The following is a 26,717-nucleotide window of genomic DNA, read 5'->3' on the forward strand; positions in this document are numbered from 1 at the left end:
AATCAAACAAAAGTGACCGTGATGATTCTTCCAGAGTGAAGAGACGAAACCTTAGAGCTAAGATGAGACGGCTAGCCGCCCTGCTGGGCGGAGGGCGTCACAACCTGTGGTCACTGCTAGCTGCTAGCTAGCTGTCAGCTGTTTTGTTCCTTTCCACTGTGCTGCGCTCTCATTATTGATTCGATAAAACTGTGTCAAACTGTGGCAACCGATTAGTTCGGCAGTTTCTCATTAAAACGAAGAATATGAATCATCTGAAGCTATAAAACATAAAAACATCAGCCAATCCTCCGGGGGGGACCCTGTAGGAGGATTGGCTGGCTGCATGTGGTTAGCATGTGCTCGCACGACATGAAAAATGACTACAATGTTTTGTTTTTTTTTAACGCCGACACGTCATTTATTCATAATAAGTGCAGAAAATAAATACAAAAACATTTTTTTTGGAAACATCTTGACAAAGTGACAAAGACCTGCTTCTGTCGAGATCCACTTGTCAAAAAAAACACTTCAGATTTACTGTTCCAGCTTCAGCCAGTGTGGAGACCTGATATTATCCTGTGTTAAACGTCATCGACATGATGATCGGGTGATGAACACATTTACCCAATTTATTGATCATCAACCCTCCGACTAAAACGACCTCTGGATTCATTGATGGTTATAAAAAAAACAAAAAGCATGGAAACGATGGCACAAAATCAAAGATGGATTGGTGAATACATATGATCTCACAGGGTGCACTATCAATAAAATATGACATCCAATTAACCCGTTAATTCCAGTTTTCATTTTTAGCAGGTAGCTAGATTTGACACAAAATTAGCATCTATGGCGACCACGCTAACATCGTGGCTAGCTGGTTAAACTAAGTGTATGAGACGCCACATAAATAAGACGGAGCACGTTAACTAGCGGTGAACCTGTATATTCCAGGGGTTAACGTTGAGATGGTGTTATGAGAAGAACGATGAAGGCCTGTGTGTGTGTGTGTGTGTGTCCAGCAGAAGGCACTGACATCATCAGTACAATCTCCTTTTGCTAATTATCTCAGACATTCAGCGCCAACTATTTCTATGGAAACGAAGCAGACAAGATGGAGAACTAACTAAAGAAGGAGCCGATGTGTTCTGACAAGATGGCAGCCATCAGAGGGTTAGGCAGTAGTCCAGTAAGGACACAAATGAGTGTGAGTTCAAACATCTGAAAGTGTGTATTGAGTTGAGCTGCACTCAGAGGAAAAGGTTAGCATTCGTTCATGTGTGTGTTGTGATACAGAACAGTCAGTCATACACTCACTTCTGAGACGTCTGAGAAGGCATTACATGTGAGTGTGTGAGTGTGAGGAGACGTTCAGTCGTCCACCCCTATGTTGCGGAACAGGTAGGACATGGACTCTCCGTTGTGGATGCGGCGGATGGCCTCTGACAGGATCATGCTGATGTCCACCGTTTTGATCTTTGGACACTGGAGCTTCTGCAGCTCGTGGGGGATGGTGTTGGTCACCACCACCTGAGTCCGGCGAGAGACACGTGAGTGACGAGGTGACATCACATCGGTTTCTTAATATATATATTTGTATTTGATATTTTGAGTTGAGCGCACCTCATCGATGGCCGACTCCTCTATGAACCTGGGCGCCTCGCAGGACAGGATGCCGTGTGTTGCCATGACGAAGATCTTGTAGGCCCCTCTCTCCTTCAGCGTCTCCGCCGCCGCTACGAAACTGTCCACGTCATCGATGATGTCATCCTGCGGGACACAGGTCGATCGCTAACAGGTCTGCTAACATTCTTTAATGTGTGACTGTAGGATCATCAGCATTAACCCTTTGAAATCTTTTCAAAGCTACTGGTAAGCTCAGTCTCAATAACAACACACTGAAACAGTCTGTAGTTCAACAACTTCTGAGTTCTGTCGGGTTAAATAATTATTTTTGTCAAAGAAAAAAAAACAAGGCATACAGGGTGACTATGGGACAACAACAGCCCTCAGAGTAACACCACCACCCTTTACACGGTGGTGTGGCGCCCTCTAGTGACAGCTTGCCCAGACGTCCTTATTCAGTATATAAGAGTTTCAGTGTTCTCTGAATGATTCGAGAGGTTTAAATAACGTGACCTCACTGATGTTAGCTTCAGCTACTTCTGCTAATGCTAGCCCCGTGCAGAGGCTCTGAGCTCTCACCACTATGATTGCAATGCGTCCTCCCACGTCTCCCACCACGGTGATGGGGGGCTTCTCTTTAGGGATCAGCACTGCAAACACAAATGAGTGGATGTTAATCAGAGGACACGCACACTGTGTCCTGGCTGCGCCGCTCTGTGTGTACGTGCAGGCCTTACGTGGGATCTCCATGCTGGGGTGAATGGCGCCGGTGGTCTTGACGGTGGGTGGAGAATGGCGCCCGTCCACCTGATCGGACTCTGCGTCCTGAGCCTCCCCGTGGATCACGGCTATGCCCAGACGTAGCCGCTCGGCGAAGGACTGCGCCCTGAGGAGAGCGAGCGAACAAGCCATGTGTCTCATTCACATTCCCCTCATGATACAGCATCACTGTGCGTGCAGGGAGCTACCGTTTGGCAGAAGCCGGCGATTTGGCAACAATCACAGCGTTTCTGTAGTCTGGGATCTGCAGTCAGGGACATGTTAATAAGTAGCAGGAGGAGAAGAAGAAGAAAGGACAAAGGTCGTGGAGACAGAGGTGAGAGAATGAAGCCATGCATGTGTTTGTTTTACCTCTTCCTGTATGTACTGCAGCAGGAACGGGGAGGCGCGCAGATTGTCCACCGGGATGTTGAAGAAGCCTTGGATCTCCTTCTGATGGAGGTCCATAGTGATCAGGTGGGTGAGGCCTACATAACATATTGTATATCATCACTGAAGGCATGTAGTGATAGTTTAGCCAGCTCCTGTGTTCTGAGGTAAAATGATGAGTCCAGTGACCCTGGCTGTGTCTGACATCACTCCCTGATCACTACATATGGTCCTATACAGAGCCTCCGCCATGTTGTAGTGCTGTCCGAATTCTTAGTGAGAAATTATAGACCCCATATAGGGCCCTCATGTATCCCACAATCAGTGTTAATTTTGTTGACGAATCATTTTCGTCATAGTTTTCGTTAACGACCTTTTTTTGCTGATAAAAATGAGACGATAATTAAATAAAAACTAACGCACGGTGCCAAAAACGAAGACGAAATGTATTGACACTTTCGTCAACGAATAAAAACGAGACGAAATTATTGATGGAGACGAGATCCAATCAGAGCAAATTTTGTTTGTGGAAGGGAGGGACGAATCAGGAGACGGCGGCAGAGAGCCAATCAGAAGTGATCTCTCTGCGTAAGGACGTTACCCCGCGATGCTGGAAGAAGGCGTCCTCATGCATGGTAGGAGAAGAACAGACACACGGACACGTTTGATGTCAAGACAATCAAGACGGTTTGCAAACCGTGCGGAGCGACTATCAGCGGTAAAAACACAACAAACCTGAAGCGACGTTTGCAGACGAATCATCTTAACTTCCGTTCAAAGATACACGTGACAAAATCTATAAATGAAGACACCGCTGCTGATGGTTTTACAGCATGCGCACTTTTTCTAGTATTTTGCTGTAGTTATGGAGGATTCATGAAGAAGGTCATGACTGAACAGTGTATTCAGGGAGAGCAACTCACTGTTCACGGTTCTTTAATGAAAAGGTCATAGCAATTAAATAAAGAGGTGTTTGTTTCAAACAACAAAAGTTAAAGCTGAGCCTGTTTTTATTGCACTTCAAACTTTAAATATTTAATGAAAAAATATATATCAGAATTTTAGTCGACTAAATCCACGGCAGATTTAGTCGACTAAAACTAGACTAAAAGTTAAAAAGTGTTGATGACTAAAATGTGACTGAAATCAAATGACATTTTAGTCACAAGACTAAAATAAAAACTAAATCCGGAATTGCTGCCAAAATTAACACTGCCCACAATGCATCATTGTAAAGTAGCATCCATCCGATGGTCACTGCTTTCAGTGATATGTCCCATCATGCATTGCACAGACCGGCTAAAAGAACAGGAACAGAAGTGACGTCACCTGTCCTATAAACATGATGATGGTTTAAATGACCGGCTGTTTGTTTATTAATGTTTTACCATAAGACGTTTATCAGGCGTTATAACTGCTAACAACAGAGTTTCTTTAGCCGGCAGAGATCGGCTCGTTTAATTTGCGACAGCGATGATTCACGGCAACAGAAAATGACGGAGGCAGAGTCTGAAATGTGAGTTGAGTTCACTGTATGGAGCCCTACACTGAACTCCACCCATGGGGAGTAGGGAGTGATTTCGGACACAGCCCTTGAAGACAGTAACATACCAGGTTCATTTCCTCATGAAAAAAGGCAATGATACTTAAACACATCCTCTAATGCACCTTCACACATGTTATCAGCCTCGTGGTTTCTCCTCCACCTGCCCTGTTGAGCACTCTCTCCATCTTACCGGCTTTACACATCATAGAGGCGATGAGCTTGGAGACGATGGAGCCCCTTTTCCTCATCTTACACTGCTTGCTGTAGGGGAAGTAGGGCAGGACGCCGGTGATGCTGCGGGCGCAGGACGTCCTGCATGCGTACACCATGATCAGCATCTCCATGATGGTGGTGTTCACGTCCCTGGTGCAGCCCAACCACAGAACAAGTGACGTGAGCCACATTTCAGGAGCGCTTTAACCTGTGACCAGTGGTTTTTTTTTTTCTTACTTGGACACCGTCTGGATAACGAAGACATCTTTGCCTCGCACCGACTCTTGGATCTGTACCCGTGTTTCTATGGAAACGAAACAGGATGTGAGGAGGACACACACACAGCACATTCAGATACACAAGTGCACACTGCTATCTCATAACAAAGCTGCACAGGCCTGTCAGCCTCATCACCCCTCCCCCCCGATGCCTCCACCCCTCCACTCTGACTGTGTGAACATGTAGATAGTAGCATTCCAAAAACCAGCCTCCCACAGAACAGAGATTAGAAGCAGAATGCTTTCCAACTGAAGCCAAGCTGCAGAAAACGACTGAAAGCTCCCACCAGCTGTTCACATGCAGCGTTACTGTACCTCTGTTAGCTTCCTGGTACACCTGCACCTTGCCGAGCTCCACCCCCAACCGCCTGACGAAGAGACACACACCATCAGTATCAGGAGACAAGTTGTAAACAGACATGTATAACGGCTTGGAAAGAGCTCCGTCTGTGCTGAACCCTGTGTCTGTGCTGAACCCGGTGTCTGTCTGTGCTGAACCCGGTGTCTGTCTGTGCTGAACCCGGTGTCTGTCTGTGCTGAACCCGGTGTCTGTCTGTGCTGAACCCGGTGTCTGTCTGTGCTGAACCCGGTGTCTGTCTGTGCTGAACCCGGTGTCTGTGCTGAACTTAGCGTCTGGTAGCCGAGCTAAAGTCTCCATTTGTTTTATAAACACACCTGAAGTGTGCGCTCTCCATGGCGGCTCTGCGGCACGTGACGGTTTTGTTTACACATAACACAAAGAAATATGGCTTCAGCTCTTCATGCGAGTTGACTTGTTACTTTTAACTGATCTATTCGCACGATTAACTGATGAGATGGTGACTGGGGCGCTTTCAGGTGGGTAGAGGAAGCAAAGCGTGGACTGTGTGCAGTGTCTGCCCTGCAGAAGTGTGTTGTGTGTTCGCTCACTGTGCTCGTGAGAATAGTTTTTCATTTGAATCACCAAAACAAAAGTTAAGACCTGCAGACAAAACACAGACTGTGATTTCAAACAAAGCTCTTCAGCAAAAGAAAAAAACAACCTAATGTGTCTAAATTAAGCCTTTTCCAGCAGATTCGGGCCAGAACAGTCAGCAGTCCTACGTTTAATGTTCACCAAGCATTAGCTAATGGCGCATTAGGACTTATAACTGGAGGAGAGCGGCTGTATTCTGACAGAAAGCTGCAGGAAACTGTTGTTCCGCATTAGAACATCGTCTACAAAGTGGTTTATCCTGAGGCTCAGCTGCCGTTTATGAGTCCTGAGGCCACACTGTTAAACGCTAACAACACATGTCTGCAGGCGGTGATTCAGAGCTTGGAGAAAGCAAGAGTTTAAAAGTCGCTTTTTATAAGATCAGAGACTAAAACTGTTTATGACGTGTAAACGCAGCATGTTTACTCAGACTGAACCCGCCCGCCGGCCGCACCATGCTCCACACGTGTCTGTGTAACGTCAACAACGCCTCCTGTACTCACTCTGCGATCCTCTTGCCCAGCTCGCGGCTCGAGGCGTGCGAGTTGGCGGTGAAGATGACCAGGCCGCCCTTGGTGTGGTTCATGTCTCTAGGGTCTCGGCCGCTGCTCTCCCCACACTCAGGCAGTGGATCCCTGGGCACCCACGCTGCACTGAGCCCTTCCTGCAGCAGGGAAGGAGGAACGAGTTAACTTCCTTTAAAACCCACGCGTCAACCCCCTCAGTGAGTCAAGAAAAAGAGGAACAGGAAACACATGTTGGTTCGGTCATGATGCCAGATTTAGTCTGAATAACAGCACCATCACGCGACGCACACGTGCATCACAGGTCTTCTTTCTGGTAGCAGTACTGATGGAAGACTTTTGTGTATTTTATCTAAACTTTTTGATGCATAGTTTTCACTTGAGGCTCAGATGACTGCGTTTAATTGCACAGAAGGTATATTTTAATGCAAAATATGGCAAGTGTTTTACAACATTTCAGCAATTTGGTGACATTTTACACTGGAAAAAAAATTACATAATGCACTGTGTGCCTCTCAAAAATGGAAATAAGTTTAAAAGTAGTTTTTAAAAATGAAAAATACTTTGAACTAATTCTGAAATGCCCTTGTGGCATAGTAATAAAGTGCCATATGGACACATATAAACACACTTTTTGTGAATGGCTGCCCACAGTGTTTCACTTTCAGTTTCTTTTTTTTTTTTAAATCTTTTTGCAAATATTCCTGTTTACACATGTTTACTAATGTCTGTACTGACAATAGTTTGATTATGTAATTACTACTGTTAATAAATACCTTAACATTAGGTCATGTTTACCCTCAGTATTAGCCTGTTGAGGACAAAAACAATATTTTGCAGTGTCTAAAAGGATTTAATAAGTCATCTTCATGTGCACTCTCAATTCTTATGACAAGCATTCATTTGATTATCTTTACCAATAACTAATGGGATGTGGACTACGTGGTAGAACTCGTTCCCTGTAACTATCAACACAGTCACGACATTAGCTTCCCCATGCTGCTAAGCTAGCTGGACGACACAGGATTTTAAGCAACTAACAATGATGCTGGGAGTTCAAGAGCACGGGGATTTACAGGAAGGTGGAGTTTTAAGTTTGGCTGCTATTAAATAAAATCCCTCAGGGCGATATCGGTGCATTAAAGCTAGCTATTAGCATCATAAGATAGCGTCAGGCTAACCAACGTTAACGGACAAGAACTAACGCGATAGCTCAGGGAATAATCTCTTAGAATGAGCGAATTGATTTTTAATGCGTCGGAAATCACGCCTTTCAGCGCGGGAGGCAAAATAAATACGACAAATAATCCTGCACGAAACAAAAGAACAACACAACTCCTCACCAGCTTGTGTGTTGGATCCGGTTACAACCTGCAACCAACAGTATTAGAACGTTAAGCCTCCTGCTCTTTTCAACCTGTCCCCCTCACTCCGGCTGCCTGCGACGTTCCGCTCCGACGGACGTGCCGCTCGACCAATCAGAGGTCAGGAAAGCAAAGAAGGGGGCGGTTTCGTGATGCGTTCAAGTGCTGTCTTAAAAAATTGAAATAACGCAATTCATAGAGAAGACGCAATTTAACATTGCTGCTCGATTTAACTGAGGTCCAACACTTTTAAAATAACGTATCCAGCAAGCGCAGAGTACAGTATTAGTTGTTTTATTTATTATTTACTAATGTCCAGAAACTAATTTCTCCTCCTAATTTAAAGTTACTACAACTGCAACTGGAAGTTATTACTTTCTTTAACTCCCTTGAACACAACTTTTCGACAGTTCAAAAGTTAAACCATTTTTTTTCAAAACATTGTAGTTTTATTTCATATTTTACGTATTTATTTATATAAAAACATATTTTTTATGATTCGTTGTTTTTCTATTTTTTCTACTGATTATATGCATACATAACTTATAGATTTACAGTTAAACTGTGCAGATTAAAAACAATATATAGGCACATATACATTAATATATACATAATAATTGTCACATAAGTATTTTAAGTAGTTTTTAACATTAAAATTAAGAGATAAATACATTTTTTACGTACTATTTCTTATTATCTTATAGACGGCAACGTACCTTAGTTTAAGTGCCTCATTTAAATTGTTGTTAAATGAAGTTTAAGCTTGTATGTGAAACTGTTATAATATGTAGAACTTAAGACTAAACACTGAAAACCTTCTTGTAAAAATGTAGGTTTTGTGCATGGCCACTTGAGGGCGGTGTTCTTTTGTTGAAGCTTCACACAGTCCTCCTCATTTCAGTTATTGCTGAACTAAGTCACATCTAAGCTGTAATTAAAATAAGATTTCAACATGTAAATCTGTTTCGCTGCCAGATCATAATTATTTAATCATTATTACACTTTGCCCCTTCAACAAAAATAGTTATTCTAATCCTTTTTTTATTAGATCCCAACTTGTACTCTGACAAATCCCATAAGAATGTTTGCATTAATATTTTTTCATCTTCTTCTTCTGCTGCTTCCTGATTTCTTTCTCATCTTCTCTCTTAGTTCAATGCCTGTTCTATGCTTATTCATTGCTGTGACTGTGCACACCTTACTTCACCAGAAGAAGTGCAAGAACTGCAAACACACCCACAGAAAAAAACAGCCCCCTGCAGCTATATCTAAGTGCCTCATGAATCTCAAGATCCCTCCTCTGGACACATATATATATATATATATATATATATTGAATTATGTCTGACAAAGCCACAGAGAGAGAGAGGGGGGGTGATTGAGTGCAGGTAAAAGCTGGTAAAGTAAGCGTTTGTATATGAAGCATTAGTTGTTAGCACTGCTCCGGGGTAGTGAGCTACTTTTTGCATTAGCAGAGTCAGATTTATAAATACTCTCTCGGTACCATATGGGCTACTCTTTAGTGTTCTTACATAACTCACTGGATATGTGGAGGAGGCAGAGAGCAGCATCCAAGCACTGCACACTGCCCACACACACACACACACACACACACACACACACACACAATGGAGAGAAGAGTGGAGTTAAAAATGTGGAGGAGGGTGGACAGAGGAAGAAAACACATCAGATATTACAGTTAGAAGTAAGAGGGCACATCCACTGTGCTCTCCTCGCTCTGATTGTCTTGTGGATGATATACGAGTACAAAACAATCATTTTTTGATCCTGTTTGAATATTTGCCCTGAATAAAAAAACAGATGACATTTATATATATTAAATTATATAAATATTAAAGACAGAATTCTTGTCACTTTTGTGTTAAACTAAAATACACATAGTATTTGTAACCAACACGGCACATATACAGTTATCACACCATTCAGCAGGTGGCTAGCTGCCTGTTAGCTTCATATTAGCCTAGCTTATAGCCATGTGAGTGGTAGCAAAAAAGTTAATGTATTTTCATAACATGCTAACAATAGCAATGCTAAGATTTGGATGTTTAGAGTCACTTTAGCGGGTGATTCATGCTAATATTAGCATTCGTTTGTTAGCTAATAAGTGTTTTTATGCTAACTAAAAGAGTCACTTCATTCTTTGTGACACATTTTGAGATTTTCCAGACATGTTTGGATGGATTAGCACAAACACTGCATCACATTTAAGCTAATTAGCAAACTACAGAATCACACACAAGATGGCGCGCACACCTTCACCTGTCACCAGTGATACCAGCATGTCTGCGCCTGCGCGGGAGCAGGAACACCTGCATCACGTGGGCGCGTGAGCCGTGATGCAGGTGTGTAAGACGGAGAGGTGAAAACATTCAGAAGAAATCTCTGCAGCTTCCCTCTCTATACACACACACAGACACACACACACACAAACACACACACACACACACACACACAAACACACACACAGACACACACACAAACACACAAACACACACACACACACACACACACACATACAAACACACACACACACACACAAACACACACACAGACACACACACAAACACACAAACACACACACACACACACACACATACAAACACACACACACTGACACACACACACAAACACACAAACACACACACACACACACACACACATACAAACACACACACACTGACACACTGACACACACACACACACACACACACACACGCTGAGTGCGATGAAGGAGGAGGCGCGAGAGCATCGCGCTCCTGGTCCGCCCCCAAGTTGCAGCACGAGCCATTTAACGGTGCGAGCTGGGCCAGCTGTAGGGCGCGCGGGCGCGTGTACGTGCGCCCTCCCCTCCCCCTCCTCCCCTCACCCTGCCCCCACGCGGACAGAATCGTTACCAAATACAGAGCGCACGCGGAGCGGTGGCTGCAGCAGCGCCGCTGCTTTCTGTTTACGACGCAGAGCACGAGAGGAGGAATCAGCCCCGCGCGCACGCGCCTTTTACACGCACAATCCTTTACGCGCAGCGCGTGATGAGCCCGCGAGCCTTCTTCTCCCCGCGTTGACGTCTCGTTCCTTCGGTTAATCGGGTCGGAGCGCGGCTGCAGGCGGACACCGACCAGAGGAGGCAGATGAGGTGCGCGAGCGAGCCCGGCCATTCATCCACACCGTCCAAAGATCCCTCACGCGACAGCAGCGCGCGGCTACTGGAATCCTGAACGCCCCCCCCCACCTCCACCCACCCCGGCCCCTTCTCTCCATCAGCAGCGCTGCACCTTCAGCTGGAGGGGGGGGGAACCCGAGAGCATCCCTCCATCCCACCCAGCCTGCCCCCCTCCCTCCCTCTCTCTCCCTGGCTCCATCATATGCCAGAACTCTAAAGGGGGGTCTCATCTAGTCAGGGACCCAGAGGGAGGAGGAGGAGGAGGAGGAGGAGGAAGGGCAGGGAGGCTGTTCGTGGCCGCGGTAGACGTGGTGAGGCTGGGCTGAAGCGCCGCTCTGTCGGAGGATGCTGCGGGAGTAGAGCGGCTCAGAGCGGAAGATGGGGAAGGACCAGGAACTACTGCAGGCGGTGAAGACCGAGGACCTGCTCACCGTGCAGAAGCTGCTGCAGAGGCCCCGGCCAGGGAAAGCCAGTAAGACACTTCCGTTCTATTCTATTCTATTCGATTCTATGTGTGGCTGTGTTCAGCTGGCTGTGGTTCACTGTTGCTGCTGTAAGATGTGTGTGTGTGTGTGTGTGTGTGTGTGCAGATCAGTGGTATGATTACAGACTGACAGCCCATCCTGAGCCCCCTGTGTGGATGCACTGCAGCACACTGAGGGACAGTGCTGTGTGCCGGTGGCCTTGTGGTCGTTCAGGTTCAGGTTAACATGACTGTCAATGTCACACAGGATGCTGGACGTATGGGTGGAGATAAAAAGTGTTTATCTTCTGCAGTATACTACGAACATCCACCCATGTTTCGCTTCCACAGCCCACTCTGTGTGGGCAGCAGTGAGGAGGAGAGGCTGGCTGATACAGTGATCATCAGCAGCAGAGCTCCAGGTTGTGTAATTGTAGTGTGTCAGCTCAGAATGCAGGTGACCCGCTGCAGCCGGCAGGTGGGCCTCATTAGAGGGAGGAGAGCCGGTCCAGATTTCACGTCTTCTCTTCCTCATGATCAGTTTATGAATTCAGTGTTAATTATATTGATTATTTTCAGTGTGTACCTGAGCTAATATCTTCTCATGGCAAAGACCCAGCACACCACCAATTATTCTGCTTATTTAGCCGCCTGTGACATGATGGATGCAGCAAGTGACCCGGTCTGTCCAAGATATTCAGTCTAGATTAATAATTTCTGACTTTAATCCCAGAGATAATTTGAGAATTCTGATGTAAAATTTGCTTAAAACTCAAATTTCTGTTATTTAAATCTGGGTTTAATCAGACAAACGTCAGATTTCTGATTTTAAAATCCTAAAACTTTCCTCTTTAAACTGTGAACCAGCAGTCCTTCACTCACTGCGTGTGTTTTTAGCACTGCTGTATCAAACCTGCCTCCTTTCAGAACACCGTGGTCTGACCCACAGCTTGTAGGCCACCGTGCCAGAGATAGCAAAGCTCACAACTCTGCAGGACTCAGTGAGGCGGATGGCTTCCAGACCGTGTGTCAGAGTTAGCGGGGTGCAGGGCGAGCAGGAAACCCCTTCGGATTAAAGATAGTCTACAGGCTTCCCCTGGCTGGGAGAGAGTTGGTAGGGTCCAACTCATACATACAGGTAGCGTCTAAAAATAGAGTCTGTGGAGCTCGGCGGAGTACATCATGTACATCATGTGGAGGTGCTGGAAGCAGGGAATGCAGAGGACAGGTGAGTCCCCAGACTATTGACTTATAGTTTGCGTAGTTTCCTGGGTGGACTGCTGTGTGTACAGATGGTGACTGAAGCTGCAGGTGAGGGAGGCAGTGATCTGCAGGTAATTAGCTGCCTGATTATAATCTATGCATTCAGTTTAATATACGTTTGCTGCATTAAGCCACACCCCAGATGAGTCATTAGTTTGTCATCATCATCATCATCATCACCACCTCTTCCTCCTCTCGTGGACCAGGTGAGAAACAGGGCAGGTGCTGAACAAAGGTGGTCTGCAGCGTTCCTCCTCTTGCTGAATCTTGTTGATTTCTCATCAGAGATCAGTGTCGTCGGGACCTATATCAGTGTGAGGCCTTCACCTCGATGCGGACCTCACTGAGTTCTGCTCGTTTCCACCGTTTGGGGTCCTCATGTTGGGTTACTGCGCTCTGTCGGCAGCTATAAGCTTCACTGAGAGCGGAGATGTTGGTTTATTCGAGCTGTCAGAGTTGGATAAAATGTGCTGGAATGAGACTAAAAATACAGGAATTCAGATTCTGACTGGACGCTGGAGCAACAGGAAGTAGATACATTGGTTCAAAGCATGTTAGGTTCTACAGCTGTGAATGTATCAGCTGTTGTTGGCCTGTTGCTCTGTAGCTGCAAAGGTCAAACACTGGACCTTCAGCAATACAAGTACTTGGTTGAAGGCAGATGTTTACAATGCACAGACCAGCTGATGATCATCTGCTGTGCTAGTTGCATGGTGGTGGAAGCTGTTATGAAGTTATTTTTGCCTTTGTTTTTGACAGTGGGAGACATGGACAGGAAGTGATGAGGAGAGGGAGTAAGAGGGCGTGTGGAAGACTCAGAATGACTTCATATTGTACTTTCTCTAGACACAATTTATCCAATGAGAAGCAGAGAAGTTTGTTTCAGACAAACTTCTCTGCTATTTTTTGCTGTTGTCATTGATAGTATGAACGCGGTGGAAGCTTCATCCTTCCAGGATCCTGACATGTTGAGTCAGAGAGTTTTTAGAGAAGCAGTGAGGTGGCCGCCTGGTCATTTTGTTGTGTATCCCGGCGGCGACGTGTTCCTCATCATTTTTGGGGCAAATGTTCCGCTGTGTGTTATCAGATCATGTCCTGGATGTCGTCGCGGTCTCCTCCTGCTTGGTCAGGCTCTCTCCGTCTTGTTTGAATCCAGCTGTCTTCACCATGCTTTAGGTAGGAGCACTCCTCTCTAGTGATGCCACCTCATGTCCTCATGGACCTCATATATAACAGATGAAGGTTGATGGTGTCCTTTAGTTTAATGAAAAAACACAGCCGCTATTGACCTCTGACCTTCTGTGTAATCATTTAAAGAGGTATCAATCAGGCCCTGAACTGAGAGGAACTTAATCTGAGTCTGCTGTGTTTGGATCACCTGTTTGCAGACATGTCCTCTTATTTAAAGGGCTGTAATTAATAAATAATCAACACTTCACCCACTCGCTGTTATTGGCGCATCACTCTATGGTTCCACACTTCTGTAAGTAATAACTGTGTGAAGTTTAGAGCCACAGTGAAGGTGTGTGAACACAGGATTAGTCGAGGCCAGTTTTACACTGAATTTTATTATTAGTGGTAACTGGCAGTCACTGCTCTGTGCAAGACAAACTGCTTAATATGACGTGTGAAATTTCATTTGTGCAAAATAGCAAAATAAACCGAGTCCAAGTGACCGTGGTTCCTCCAGACGGGGGGCAGGGCCGAAGCAGCAGGGCGGTGATGACAGAGTGAGGCTGAGGGTCCCAGGGAAGCAGCAGGGGAGGGTAACGCCAGGCTGATGTTCACACAGACCTGTTTGTCGTCTAGCATTAAACACAAAAGCTCACAGGACAGCTGTGGGCTTTTAATGTGTGTGTGTGTGTGTGAGGTTGTGCTTTCTGTGTGTGATGGGTCTGGAAGAGGCTCAGCCCAGCTCAGCCTGCAGCACATATTTACCTGCAGCACATCTGGCAGCACATCTGGAGAGCCATCATCAGTTTGCTGTCACTCAAAGTGTCACTAGACGAGGTCATAAAGTGTGTGTGTGTGTGTGTTGGAGGGGGGGTGCAGACCTTGAGTGTGACCTGATGTTTGTGTTTGTTAATAGGCTGTTTCAGTGTTTGTGTGTTAAGGCGGGTGGGGTAATGTGTATTGATGGTTGTTTTTATGTGTCGTTGAAGGCCGTGTGTGTGTGTGTGTGTGTGTGGGTGTGTGGGTGTGTGTGTTTTGAGGAAGGAAATTCATCTTAAACACACGGTTTAATGGGTAAAAACAAGACATATCTGCCTCCCTTCTTTCTTTGTAGCCGCGAGAAATGCTAATGCTCTCAGACCCCTCTCTCTTACCCTCTCCCTCTCTCTCACCCTCTCACCCCTCCTCCATCTTTTCTCTGTTGACATGTGAGGCTGGCAGCAGGAGTGGAGCAGATGATTGCATCCACACCAGTGCACATTGACAAAGAAGCGAGCAGAGAGGAAGCTTCACATACTGTCAGACAGAGTCCTCATGTTGGGTAACTGTGCTCTGTCGGCAGCTATAAGCTTCACTGAGAGTGGAGATGTTGGTTTATTCGAGCTGTCAAGAGTTGGATAAAATGTGCTGGAATGAGACTAAAAATAAAGGAATTCAGAATTCTGACTGGATGCTGGAGCAACAGGAAGTAGATACATTGGTTCAAAGCATGTTCGGTTCTACGGCTGTGAAGTGTTTTACCTGTTGTTGGCCTGTTGCTCTGTAGCTGCAAAGGTCAAACACTGGACCTCAGCAATAAAAGTACTTGGTTAGGCGAAGGCAGATGTTTACAATGCACAGATCAGCTGATTCATCTGCTGTGGTAGTTGGTGTAGACTTGTAGATGGTGGTGGAATGAAGTGTTATTTTTGCCTTTGGTTTTGACAGTGGAAGAGATCGACAGGAAGTGATTGCGCTAGCAACGTGATACTTCCAGTTCATGGGGACAGTGTCCGGGTCGGGTACAAAAGCCGTCGAACTACGACAGCTTTGCCCTGAGTTTATTTTCCACCGGGCTACAAAGGAATAATAAGAAAAAGAAAACGCATGACGCATGCGCACACACGGTCCTTCCGCGGTCTGAACGGACTCTGTATATTATGAGGCGCCACCTAGTGGTTTGGAGGGCAACAAACAAGCTGGGTTAAACTGGATTAAGCGTATCCAGTTTAAAGGCTATCCAGATTCCTACTCTAGCTGGATTGACTTTCCCCAGTGTGAACGAGGCCTACGGGGCCTCATATTGTACTCATATTGTACTTTCTGTAGACTTGGACCCAGTAGGCCGATGGGCCCTGTCTGCTCATTATATGCTTTATATCCGATTGCAAACTGTGACTTCTGTTTTCAGCTGTGGTTTAATTAGATTCAGGCATCAAAACATCTTGTTTAGTTTTGGAAAAATAAAAAAAAAAGTTTCTGGTTAAAATGATCTTTAACGACGACACACACTCCCCTCAGTGTAAATGTAGCCAATCCGAAAAGACTTCTTTGCTATTTTTCTTCAATAGTTTGAAATAATAGCTCTGAATGTAATACTTATGATACATGCTAGCAACAATCCCGAAAAACAACTCTAGTGTTTTGAAGACATTGCGATGTGTTTGTGTGGCTCTAAATGTTGCTATGGTGTGGAAGAAAATGGCGGAGAAGCTTGTTGGAGAAGTTGGCCCTCTAACAGGTGTGTGAGTGAAGCGCACAGGGAACACTAACCCTCCTGTACTTGCTACTCTAAAATCATTGTATTGATGAGGGCTAAGTGATGAACGTGTGTGTTGCTGTCATAACAGACGCTAACAGACAACAGACGTTGTGATTCCAGCTCAATGTGTTTGGTTGTTGTGCTTCATAATGATTCTTTTAGCTTCTTCTGAGAGCTGCCTGTCAATCATCCAAAGCAGTTCACTTTATGAAGACATGCAAGAAGAAGCAAATCATGCAACGACTGCACAGACAGCGCTACTGATCCTGAGTTTGTTCTGGAACATTGAAGCACAGCATATAAGGGTTGATAATAGACAGGAAGATCGGCTGGCTGTGTTCCCTGCATTTTACTCCACAACTCCATCACTCACTGCTGCTGCTGCTGCTGCTGCTGCTGCTGCTGCCTCCATGATTGAATTACAGAACAGATGGAGATGGAGGGAGAGAGAGAGAGAGGTGGATGGATATTTCTGCTTTGAGGAAAACAGAAAAAAGACAGAGGGAGAGACGTCCTGTTGCCAGAGGAGGAGAGAAAGATGCTTTCTGAGGAAAGACTGAAAATGATGAAAGACAGAGAGACGGTGTCGTTAGCGCCTCCACTTTATTCTGATCGCAGACCGTATATGTACCCACACATCCTCTGACCCTCGCTCTCACAGTTACTCATCCGCACAGAGTGCTGCACCAAAAATAACATCCACACGGTTTAATGGGTCAGTGGCAGGTTCAGGGAGAAGCAGAGCAGCGGGGAGGTGAGGCAGGGGAAAGGGCCGGGACAGGTACGCAAGTGGAAGCAAGTGAAGTGAGGTGAGAAGAAATGGAGCCGAAGAACTAGAGTGAAGTAAGAGAAAAAAGGACACGTAAGATAAGGAAGTGAAAGGAAGGGAGTAGGAAGTAAGAGAAAGAGAAGGAAGCGTAAGGAAAGTGAGTGGAAAGAAAAGGACGTGAAACTAGCTGAAATGATTTAAAAAAAAAAGGACTAATTTCAGGAAAGGAAGTGAGTTAAAAGGAAAGGAAGAGGAGAGGAGAGGAGAGGAGAGTCAGGAGAAGAAAGGAAGTGAGCTGAAAACAAAAAGTTAAGAAGGCTGAAAGGAAAGAAATGGGCCTAAAAGAAAAGGAAGTGAAAACAACTGAATTTAAAATAAAAGGCAAAGAAATAAGCTGGGAAAAAAGGAAAGGACAGAAAAGATACGATGGCAGGTAAGAGGAAGAGAGGAGGAAAGCTGTGAGGAAGCCAAGTGAAAATGCAGAGGAGGTGATAATAAGGTGAGAAACAGGACAAAAATAGAAAGAAACGACACCTGAAACCATGCTGGAGCGTCCTATTCTATTCTATTCTATTCTATTCTATTCTATTCTATTCTATTCTATTCTATTGTGCTGATTAGTGGATGAGGGGACGGGGGGCTGAGTGGCTCAGTGTGGAAACAAAGACCACCCACAAAATGAGAAGGCAGGGACCTCGCTTGCTAGATCAGCACCGATTATCGAGGTGGCATTAACACCACACACACACACACACACACACACACACACACACACACACACACACCTTCATCCTACGACTGGCACAGAGAGGTACAGTAATATTGGAATTTAAATGATCAGTGTGTGTTTTATTGTAACTGTTAGGGTGAAAGCATGGCAGACAGGAGGACACACACACACACACACAGCAGTGTAAGTTCTCTGCAGACGTGCGAGCTGATTCTCAAAGGAATCAGACAGAATGAAGAAAGCTGAGCTGTGTTATGTAAGTGAAACAGTGGCTGTACGCTTGCATAGGTGTGTGTGTGTGTGTGTGTGTGTCTTCTCCTGAGCTGCTGCTGCTGCAGAGTGTGACGGTCCCTCCACATCGCCTGGCAGGATTTTTCCACTCACGCCCTGGATTCATAACACTGAGTGTGTTCTTGCTGCTGTTTGAGCAGCTAATAAAGGCAGGAAATGAAGCACCACAGCTTAAACTAACATGTTCCGGACAAGGTTTTACTGTAGTCTACATGAGAACCTCTGAGAAATGTTCCACCCTGCACACACACAGGCACAGTGAATACATTTAGCATCGCCTTGGGACTTTCTGAATGAGTACTGGAGCTCTCCCGCTATGCGAGCGGCCACTAAAAACAGGGCTGTGACACAGTTTGGGTGCAGGCTGGAGGAAAATGTGTCGTTCACTGACACACCCTGAGGAGTTTGATGTGTGATGTGAGAATATTTTGAGGCTAGTATAAAAAAAACTGTACAGTAGAAGAGGGAAACAAGTTTTTCCTTATATGGAAGCTAACCTGAAGCCAGCTATGGCCGAGAGTAGCCAGAAAAAGCTGCTAGAAAGAAAATGGCCCCGTTCACACTGGGGAAATCAATCCGGCTAGAGCAGGATTCAGGCCGTATCTGGATGCATCCAGATTGATTTCAATCCACCTAGGTGGATCTAGTCGGATCTGGCTCAGGTCTGAACACAAATGCGGCTAGCGAATCCTGCTAGCGACGCCATTCTTCGTGTTTATGGGGACAGTGTTCGGGTCTCGTACAAAAGCCGTATATAAACAACCGTGGACTACGACAGCTTTGCCCCGAGTTTATTTTCCTCAGGGCTACAAAGGAATAAACTGCTTTTTGAACCAACAAAAAAAAAACGCACAATGCATGCACACACGGTCCTGAATGGACTCTGTATGTTACGAGGCGCCACCTAGCTGTTTGGAGGACAACAAACAAGCCGGGTTAAGCTGGATTGAGCGTGGAGCCAGATTTGAAAACGGGTCTGAGCGTATCCAGCTTAAAGGCGATCTGGATTCAATCCTGCTCTAGCTGGACTGACTTTCTCCAGTGTGAACGGGGCCATAGAAGCTTGTGGCAGAAGGGAGCGTTTACTTCTACTGATCCACTTCTCCTGCTGAAACACTAATCTCCAAAGTCTTTAACTGAAGGCTGAATTTCCGTAATGATAATCCTGTAAAATGCCTGACTGGTTTCTGGATATAAAACGGTGGATGTCCGTCCATTAATGCCACTTCTCGGCTGTAACATGACCATCTGCTGTAACAACATGTCCTTCCTGCCATGTAGATCTTCATACAGAGGACGAGCAGTGTCCAGAGACCAGAAGGAAGCCGGCCAGCGGGACAGATGTTGAGTCTGGCCTGGCATGTGTACATAGATAGCTGTACAGTACATGTGTGATGCAGCGGTGGAACAGATGGCCGGTGCTGAATCTCTGCCCGGACAGATGCACGTTGGAAAAGGATTCCATACAGTTATACCTGGTCTGTACAGTGGAGCTCTCCTGACGTCAGACCTTTGGTTTGAAGACACCTTTCGGTGGATCTTGGCATTGCTTCGGGTGTTACTAAGTGAGCATGTGTTCAGTGAACATAAGTGATGGTGAAATCTGGAGTGATGGCCTCAGCTTCACTTCTCTCATAAATATTTCAGGCCTTTCTTGTGTTGTGTCCTCGGCTGGGAGGAAGCCGGTTTGGAGTCAGATATCTGGGTCAGATTTATTTTCCAGGAAGCTTGAACTCCTCCAATATGTGTTCAGACTGATGGGTACAGATGATCAATGAACCTGCGACAAGAGGACTTTCAGATCCTCTAAACAGGGTCCCCCACAGCGGCCGGGGAAGTGATCGAGTGTGAAGCCCCCGGTCCCCCCATCCTCCTTAATGAAAGAAAGACTAGAGAAAGAAGTCCAAGGACGACGAAGTGATGGAGGAAGAATGGAGAGTTGTGTTCAGAGTGTCACTGTCCTGTCTCTTTAAACTGAAAGATCTCTGTCTGTCTGCTAAGTCACCACAGACCTCATGCTAAGACATGTGATCCAGTGGACACACACACACACACACACACACACACACTGAGTGATTAATCACTCTGTACTTATTCCAATCTCATCAAGTTCTTAGATTGATTTCTTCCACTGCAGCCATTTAATTTTCCAGAGTCACTGCAACACATTCCAACCTCCAACCTATCTATCTATCTATCTATCTATCTATCTATCTATCTATCTATCTATCTATCTATCTATCTATCTATCTATCTATCTATCTATCTATCTATCTACGGCGTTGAACACTGTTTTTGTTTGCCTTCATGCTAACAGTTAGCATGTTAGCATTGCTTCATGGTTGTGAACCTGCATGTGTGGTGTTTGTGGGTCATTTTGCTGCCTCCAGGTCTGTTGCAGGGCCTCGTCAGGTTTGTATCTGTTGCTGCACGGATCATAAATCCTCGGCCTGCCTCCATCTTTTTTTCCTCTCTCTACACCTCGTTCTGCTTCCTTGTTTTTTTGCTGTAACCATCCCCTCGTATTGGCCCGATGACTCTGTCCTGCTGGCGGTGTGTTGCTGACAGGGAACCGGTGAGGGTGATTATTCACGTCGAACTGGGCCAGACCCTGGACGGCCTGGGATGACAACAGGAAAGCAGGGATTCTGGAAGATTCCACTAACGCAGCAGCAGCAGCAGCAGCAGTCCCCTTTTTACTTCTCTGCTGGTCAGTACAGAGGCTGCGAGTCCCAGACCAGATTCTAACAGAAGGACACCACCAGTGGTCCAACCTCTGCCCCTGCTCTCTGACCTGAAAGTGTCTTCGTGTGACTACAGCTTCAGGTCTGACTGTGTGTCGTTGTTTTTAGGGTCCTTTTGTGTGTCTTCAGAAATATTTTGTGCCTGTTTTTAGGCCCAGTGTCAGTGTTGTGTGCTTTATGGACATTTTTAGGATTTTGTGTTACTTTGTGCGACATTAAAGTCAAAACGTGAGCTCCTCCTCACAGCATGAGTGTGTTTACACCAACATTCGTGTTCACTTAACTCGTCTGCTTTGATCCCTGCACTACACTAAGTGTGTGTGTGTGTGTGTGTGTGTGTGAGGCCGTCTTCCAATCAGATGGTTGTTTTGCTGCACGTCAGCCAATGAAGGAGAAGTACTGGTGCTGGATGAGCCAATGAGCTCTGTTGTTTGTATGTTCTGGCTGATGGGGAAGGTTGCATGCAGCTGTTGAACACATGCAGAACATGTGGTTTGGCTCTGCACGCCTGTGTGTGTGTGTGTGTGTGTGGAGTTGGTGCCAAACTTTATCCCCCCCCCCCGCCCCCCTCTCATATCCTCCTATCTTCTCTCACTTCTCTCTCTCTTCCTCTCTCTCTCTGTTCCTGGATCCATCACCATGGCAACAAGAATGCAGTGCTGGCCAGGAAATTTCTGGATGATGGTTATTCCTATTCAGCAGCGCAGGGTCCAGTCAGGCACTTTAAATGCTGCACTCTGTGTGTGTGTGTGTGTGTGTGTTAACATGGGATTACACCATAATCTGACAATACGGATTATTACTACAGACCCACTGGCTGTTATACATTCTTTGTCTGTTTTTTTTGCTTTCTTTTCATTATCTCTTATCTCATTCTTTGACTCCAACAGTTATCATCTCCTCTCCTCTCCTCCTCTCCTCCTCTCCTCCTCTCCTCTCCTCTCCTCTCTCCTCCTCTCCTCTCCTCCTCCTCATCCTCCTCCTCATCCTCCTCCTCCTCATCCTCCTCCTCCTCCTCCTCCTCCTCATCCTCCTCCTCATCCTCCTCATCCTCCTCCTCCTCCTCCTCATCCTCCTCATCATCCTCCTCCTCCTCCTCATCCTCCTCATCCTCCTCCTCCTCCTCGTCCTCCTCCTCCTCCTCCTCCTCCTCCTCATCCTCCTCCTCCTCATCATCCTCATCCTCCTCATCCTCCTCCTCCTCATCCTCCTCATCCTCCTCATCATCCTCCTCATCCTCCTCCTCCTCCTCATCCTCCTCCTCCTCCTCATCCTCCTCCTCCTCCTCCTCATCCTCATCCTCCTCATCCTCCTCCTCCTCATCCTCCTCATCCTCCTCATCATCCTCCTCCTCCTCATCCTCCTCCTCCTCCTCCTCCTCCTCCTCATCCTCATCCTCCTCCTCCTCCTCCTCCTCATCATCCTCCTCCTCCTCCTCCTCCTCCTCATCCTCCTCCTCCTCCTCATCCTCCTCCTCCTCATCCTCCTCATCATCCTCCTCCTCCTCATCATCCTCATCCTCCTCATCCTCCTCCTCCTCATCCTCCTCATCCTCCTCCTCCTCATCCTCCTCATCCTCCTCATCCTCCTCATCATCCTCCTCCTCCTCCTCCTCCTCCTCATCCTCCTCATCCTCCTCCTCCTCATCCTCCTCCTCCTCATCCTCCTCCTCATCATCTCTCATTCATTCAACCCCCCCAACCCATGGGGGAGGAGACATTCCCTTTCACACACTTCTTCCTAATCACTCTTCATCTGGAGACTTTTATCTTTGTCTGATTATCTCCTTTCTGCCCCCCTCCCCTCACCCTGGGCCCCCTCTGTGGGCTACGATGGTTTCAAGGCTGAGTGCCAACATGGGAGGGGGATGGTAAGAGATCAGGGTTTTAAGGCGGCTCGTTCTTTGTTTCATTCATTATTTTCTTTAGTTGAACTGCTTTCACAACAACACAGGGCGGGATTTGTGGTGTAAAATTTTCTAAATATAAGGTCTGTCAGGCAGGAAGCTGTTGAACTAAAGACTCATTTAAAAACAGTCATTATTGGGTTAACAACCCAGGTCTGCAGCCTTTTTAGTCTACATGATATTCTTCCCTGTATGAGAGGTGGAATAAAGAGAAAATTACAACAAATCCTGGACTAGCTTCCTAGCTCGCATGTCATTAGCCTGCCAGCTACAGCAGTTAGCTTCTAGTCTATCAACTAGTCAATAATTACACACCGAGGCTGCAGAGAGTGAAAGCTGTGGATAGTTAACAGCCGAGGAATGAGTATTGTGCTCAAGGTGCATTGTGGGAAATGTAGGAACCAAACTGAACAGGTGGTAACAGCTACCGTTTCTTTGCCTTTGCCTGTTTAACTCTTCGTTTTTAAATGTACTGCACCTTTAATCATGTCAAGCTTGATATAGTTGAAACTTGAGTTATTTTTCAGTTTTAAATGTAATGAGATGAAGTCACTGTCGTCATTTTTAGAACCTGACAGAAAGCAGAACATCTCGGTAAACACATGGTCAAATCTGAGCCGAGCTGGACTGTGGACACAAGACAGACAGTAGCACCAGACACAGGTACAATAAGGCTATTGTTCTGTATGTAACTCTACCACACACACACACACACACGCACACACACACACAGTGCATCTGATTTTTAAACGAGTAAAATCACATTGGTGCACTTTCACAGCAGACAAAACTGGGACAATGACACACACACACACACTTTCTCTTTCAGTGAATCGGCCTGAAGCCTTCCATTAGTTAGTGTGTGTGTGTGTGTGTGTGAATAGGCGAGTCACAAAAGACATTTAATAGGTTGACAATTTAGAGAGAGGGAGAATGGAAGGAGAGTGGTGCTGGGTTTCAGAGTTCTCCGAGTGCTCTTTAAACTCAGGATGTGTCTGTTTAAATGCCTCCTCCGACTCACTGATCCAACACAGTCAGATGAGGACGTCTCCTTTTTTCATTCCAGACTTTGTAGGATCTGTCTCTGATCATGTGGAGACACATAAAGACCCACAAAGTAGCTCAGACCTTTATAACTAAAAGGCAACATTTGGACTGTGAGTGTGTGGGTAATGAGCAGTGGCAGCATTAGCATTAGCCTCATGCTATTTTTAAAATGACAGTCCAGTATTTCTTCTTCTTTCTCCTTTTGCGATGTTTTTGGTCTCCCTGCGGAAATATCTGCGAGTTTAACCCTCAGGCGTCACTTTAATTTACCTAATTTTCCAAAAAACTGCTATTAAAACTTAACAGATTATTTTTTTCTGCTTTTTTCTGCATAAATATGTTAAACAAAATCAGCCCTGCTCAAAACTACTAAACATTAAATCATTTTGAGGAATTTAACCCTCTAAATGCCAGTTTGATTGCATGCTGCTCAAAAAAAAAGGTATTTTCCATAAAACTAAAGTTGGGGGGGGGTCAAAGATTCTGGTGATGTATTAGAAAAATGTAAATTTGATTTCTAAAATGTGTCATATGCACCAACACAGACAAAATGGTGGCCAGGTAAAGAGGCAAAAATTAAGCCAATAAAGTCCATAATGATGATGTCCAAGGGTTAAAAGCTAGTCGCTAACTTATTAGAAGCAGAACAGGAAGCTGGAGCTGCTTCCACATTAAAACAGGCTGCACTCTGAAGCAGCGGTCGGTGACGTCCTGCTCCCTGTGCCGGCTCCTTCTCTTTCTCCTCCTGCTGTTAAACAGTCTCACTTGGTGTGTAACTCTCTCTGAGAGTTAATCTATAGTAGTAAATTAAGGCGCTGCTGACGCTGCATGATATCAGTTCATTACACACCCCAGCAGACTCTACATACACTGTCCTCACGTCCGCTGATCCCTCCTCCAGGAGTAAATCTCCCAAACGTGAGTCCTTAAATTTACACTGTGTTGAATGTTTCTGTGTGATCATCCAGAACTCTGACAGCATCTACACGGGCAGGTCGAATGTCTTCTTCATTTGACCGCTTGTATGTGTCTCCTCAGCAGTTTGACGGCTATCTGGAGACATACGTGTTTTGCAGTAAATATAAGTGAAGGAGACAGAGCAGCATTCTGGAGGCCTGCATGGCCTCTTGTCTGTTGGATCAGGTTCAGGCCAGGGAGGGTTAGTGGTTCTGTGTCTGTGGGATTGACTTCCTGTGATTGTAAATCTATCCCCCTGCTCTGTAATGGATGCATCTGTGTGTGTGTGTTTCTGAGGGTGAGTTCAAGGTGTGTCATGAAAGCAGATTTGTGGATTTTTCGGGCAGCTATTTAACCCCAGCTTCACCTTTTTTGTCTATGTTGATTTTAATCTGTTTCACATTAAAAGTTTCCTGGAGGCTCAAAGAGTGTCATTACATAATCCTTCCAGTTTTTTTAATGTGACACACAAGCTGAAAGTGCTTCGTTTCGACTGTCTGAACACATTCAGGCCCCATTTGAATCCAGATCGCCTTTAAGCTGGATACACTCAGAACTATTTTCAAATCTGGCTATCACACACGAGTGTCCACACTCAATCCAGCTTAACCCTGCTTCTTTGTTGTCCTCCAAACCACTAGGTGGCACCTCGTAATATACAGTCCGTTCAGGCTGTGGTAGGACCGCATGTACGTCGTGCGGTAGAGAAGAGACCGCCAACATTTTTAAAATTCTGAAAATGGCCGCTGAAAAACCTGGAGCGGTGAATTCCTCGTCAGTATTAGCTTGACTCAGCAGTCTGTTAACTGTGGCTGTTGTCATGAACATGTCGCACACAGTCGAGGACATCTGTCTGGTTTGAGAAGTTCATTCAGCAGGACGTAACGGTGCGCTGTTGAAACACGCTAGCGTTAGCTTTGCGCTGAAATGTTTCTTTTAACAACAGATGCTACATACACATGCTAATAAAACAGTAATACCAGTATTAGCTCGCTGCCATTAGCACCACAACGCAGAGCTATTTATGTGCTATCCTACTTTTTTCCTTCCTCACCTCTCTGCACATCCCTCCATACGTCTCTCCCTGCTAACCTCATTTTCACTCCGTGAGACCGATTTAGGCTTTTTTAGCTTATTTTTAGGCTGAGACGTCACGTCAGAGGCTCTCAGCTCTGCTCTGATTGGCACCGTTTGTACAGCTTTTTTAAAAATGCTGGTGTCAAACAAAGAGCATCCTTCATGTTGTTTCATTAGCTGATACGTTCACATGCAGCAGGATCATCACTGAACGTCTTGACTCGCTGCTCCTCTTCACGTTCACTCACGGCGTCCTCCCTCAGCACCCTCAGTCTTCATCCATCCATTCGTGTCATTCTTTTCCCAGCAGTCGGACAGAAATAGCGCCGTGTGTACCAGTAGTGAACTGGAATAGATCCATACCAGGACCTCACACACCCACATAGAAGGTTAGACTTACTTCCTGGGTGTTCTCTGTTAGAGACCCGACACTCCGGGAAGGAGAAGGTTGTTTTTGCATTCATGTTCCCTGGAAGTTCCTGGAAGGTGTTTGTTGTTGTTTTTATAACCTCCTCTCTGTCTTCTAGCATTTTAGCAAATATTCCAACAGTTCTTTTGTATTTGCAGCTTCTAGCCTTGAAGAAAACCAAATCCATCTTATTTGCATATTGGACACATTAATTAGGTGTTTTTCCACTGCAGGAACTAAGAAGCCATTAAAGGGAGTGGGGCAGCCCTGTATGTGTGTTGTTTATGTGTGTGTGTCTGCAGGAACTGCCCCTTTAACGTCTCCTTTACAGCTGTTTTTGGAGAATGAAGATGGTATCCAGAAAAAAAAACACAGTGGGGAGGAACTTGGTGCTAATTGTGTAAACTCAGCACCTTGGTTCCCTCACGATCGAGCACACAAACAAATCAGCATGAAAAAGTCCACTAATGCAGAGAGGCTTCACTGCGATCAGACACCATGTGAAAACACACCGGCTAACAGGCCAGCTGCAGTTCCTGTAAACATCTG

The 26,717-nt window shown here is 45.7% G+C and overlaps 2 protein-coding genes across 5 annotated transcripts in view; one reads left to right on the plus strand and one right to left on the minus strand.

Moving 5' to 3' along the window:
- Positions 1 to 385: 385 nt before the first annotated feature.
- On the minus strand, positions 386 to 7,737 carry prpsap2 (phosphoribosyl pyrophosphate synthetase-associated protein 2). 2 transcript variants are annotated; one of them, XM_028412892.1, is made up of 11 exons: positions 7,617 to 7,737; positions 6,253 to 6,413; positions 5,110 to 5,162; positions 4,754 to 4,820; positions 4,494 to 4,666; positions 2,740 to 2,855; positions 2,577 to 2,632; positions 2,346 to 2,494; positions 2,188 to 2,258; positions 1,606 to 1,752; positions 392 to 1,512 (listed from the first exon to the last, which is right to left on the minus strand). In XM_028412892.1, the coding sequence occupies exons 2-11, from the start codon at positions 6,333 to 6,335 to the stop codon at positions 1,354 to 1,356; spliced, it is 1,074 nt and encodes a 357-aa protein (XP_028268693.1). In that variant the 5' UTR covers positions 6,336 to 6,413; positions 7,617 to 7,737; the 3' UTR covers positions 392 to 1,353. The 2 variants fall into 2 exon arrangements, with proteins under 2 accessions (XP_028268692.1, XP_028268693.1); XM_028412891.1 differs by having other exon boundaries at positions 386 to 1,512; positions 2,188 to 2,494.
- A 2,820-nt stretch (positions 7,738 to 10,557) lies between these two features.
- The window catches only part of caskin1 (CASK interacting protein 1), a 68,111-nt gene continuing 51,951 nt past the window's right edge, over positions 10,558 to 26,717 (plus strand). For all 3 annotated transcript variants that reach the window (XM_028412877.1, XM_028412878.1, XM_028412879.1), the window contains exon 1: positions 10,558 to 11,290. In XM_028412877.1, coding sequence (XP_028268678.1) covers positions 11,197 to 11,290 — 94 coding nt within the window. In that variant the 5' untranslated portion in view covers positions 10,558 to 11,196. The remainder of the gene's footprint in view (positions 11,291 to 26,717) is intronic.

Source organism: Parambassis ranga, chromosome 8, assembly GCF_900634625.1.
Source record: "Parambassis ranga chromosome 8, fParRan2.1, whole genome shotgun sequence".
NCBI classification, from domain to species: domain Eukaryota; kingdom Metazoa; phylum Chordata; class Actinopteri; family Ambassidae; genus Parambassis; species Parambassis ranga.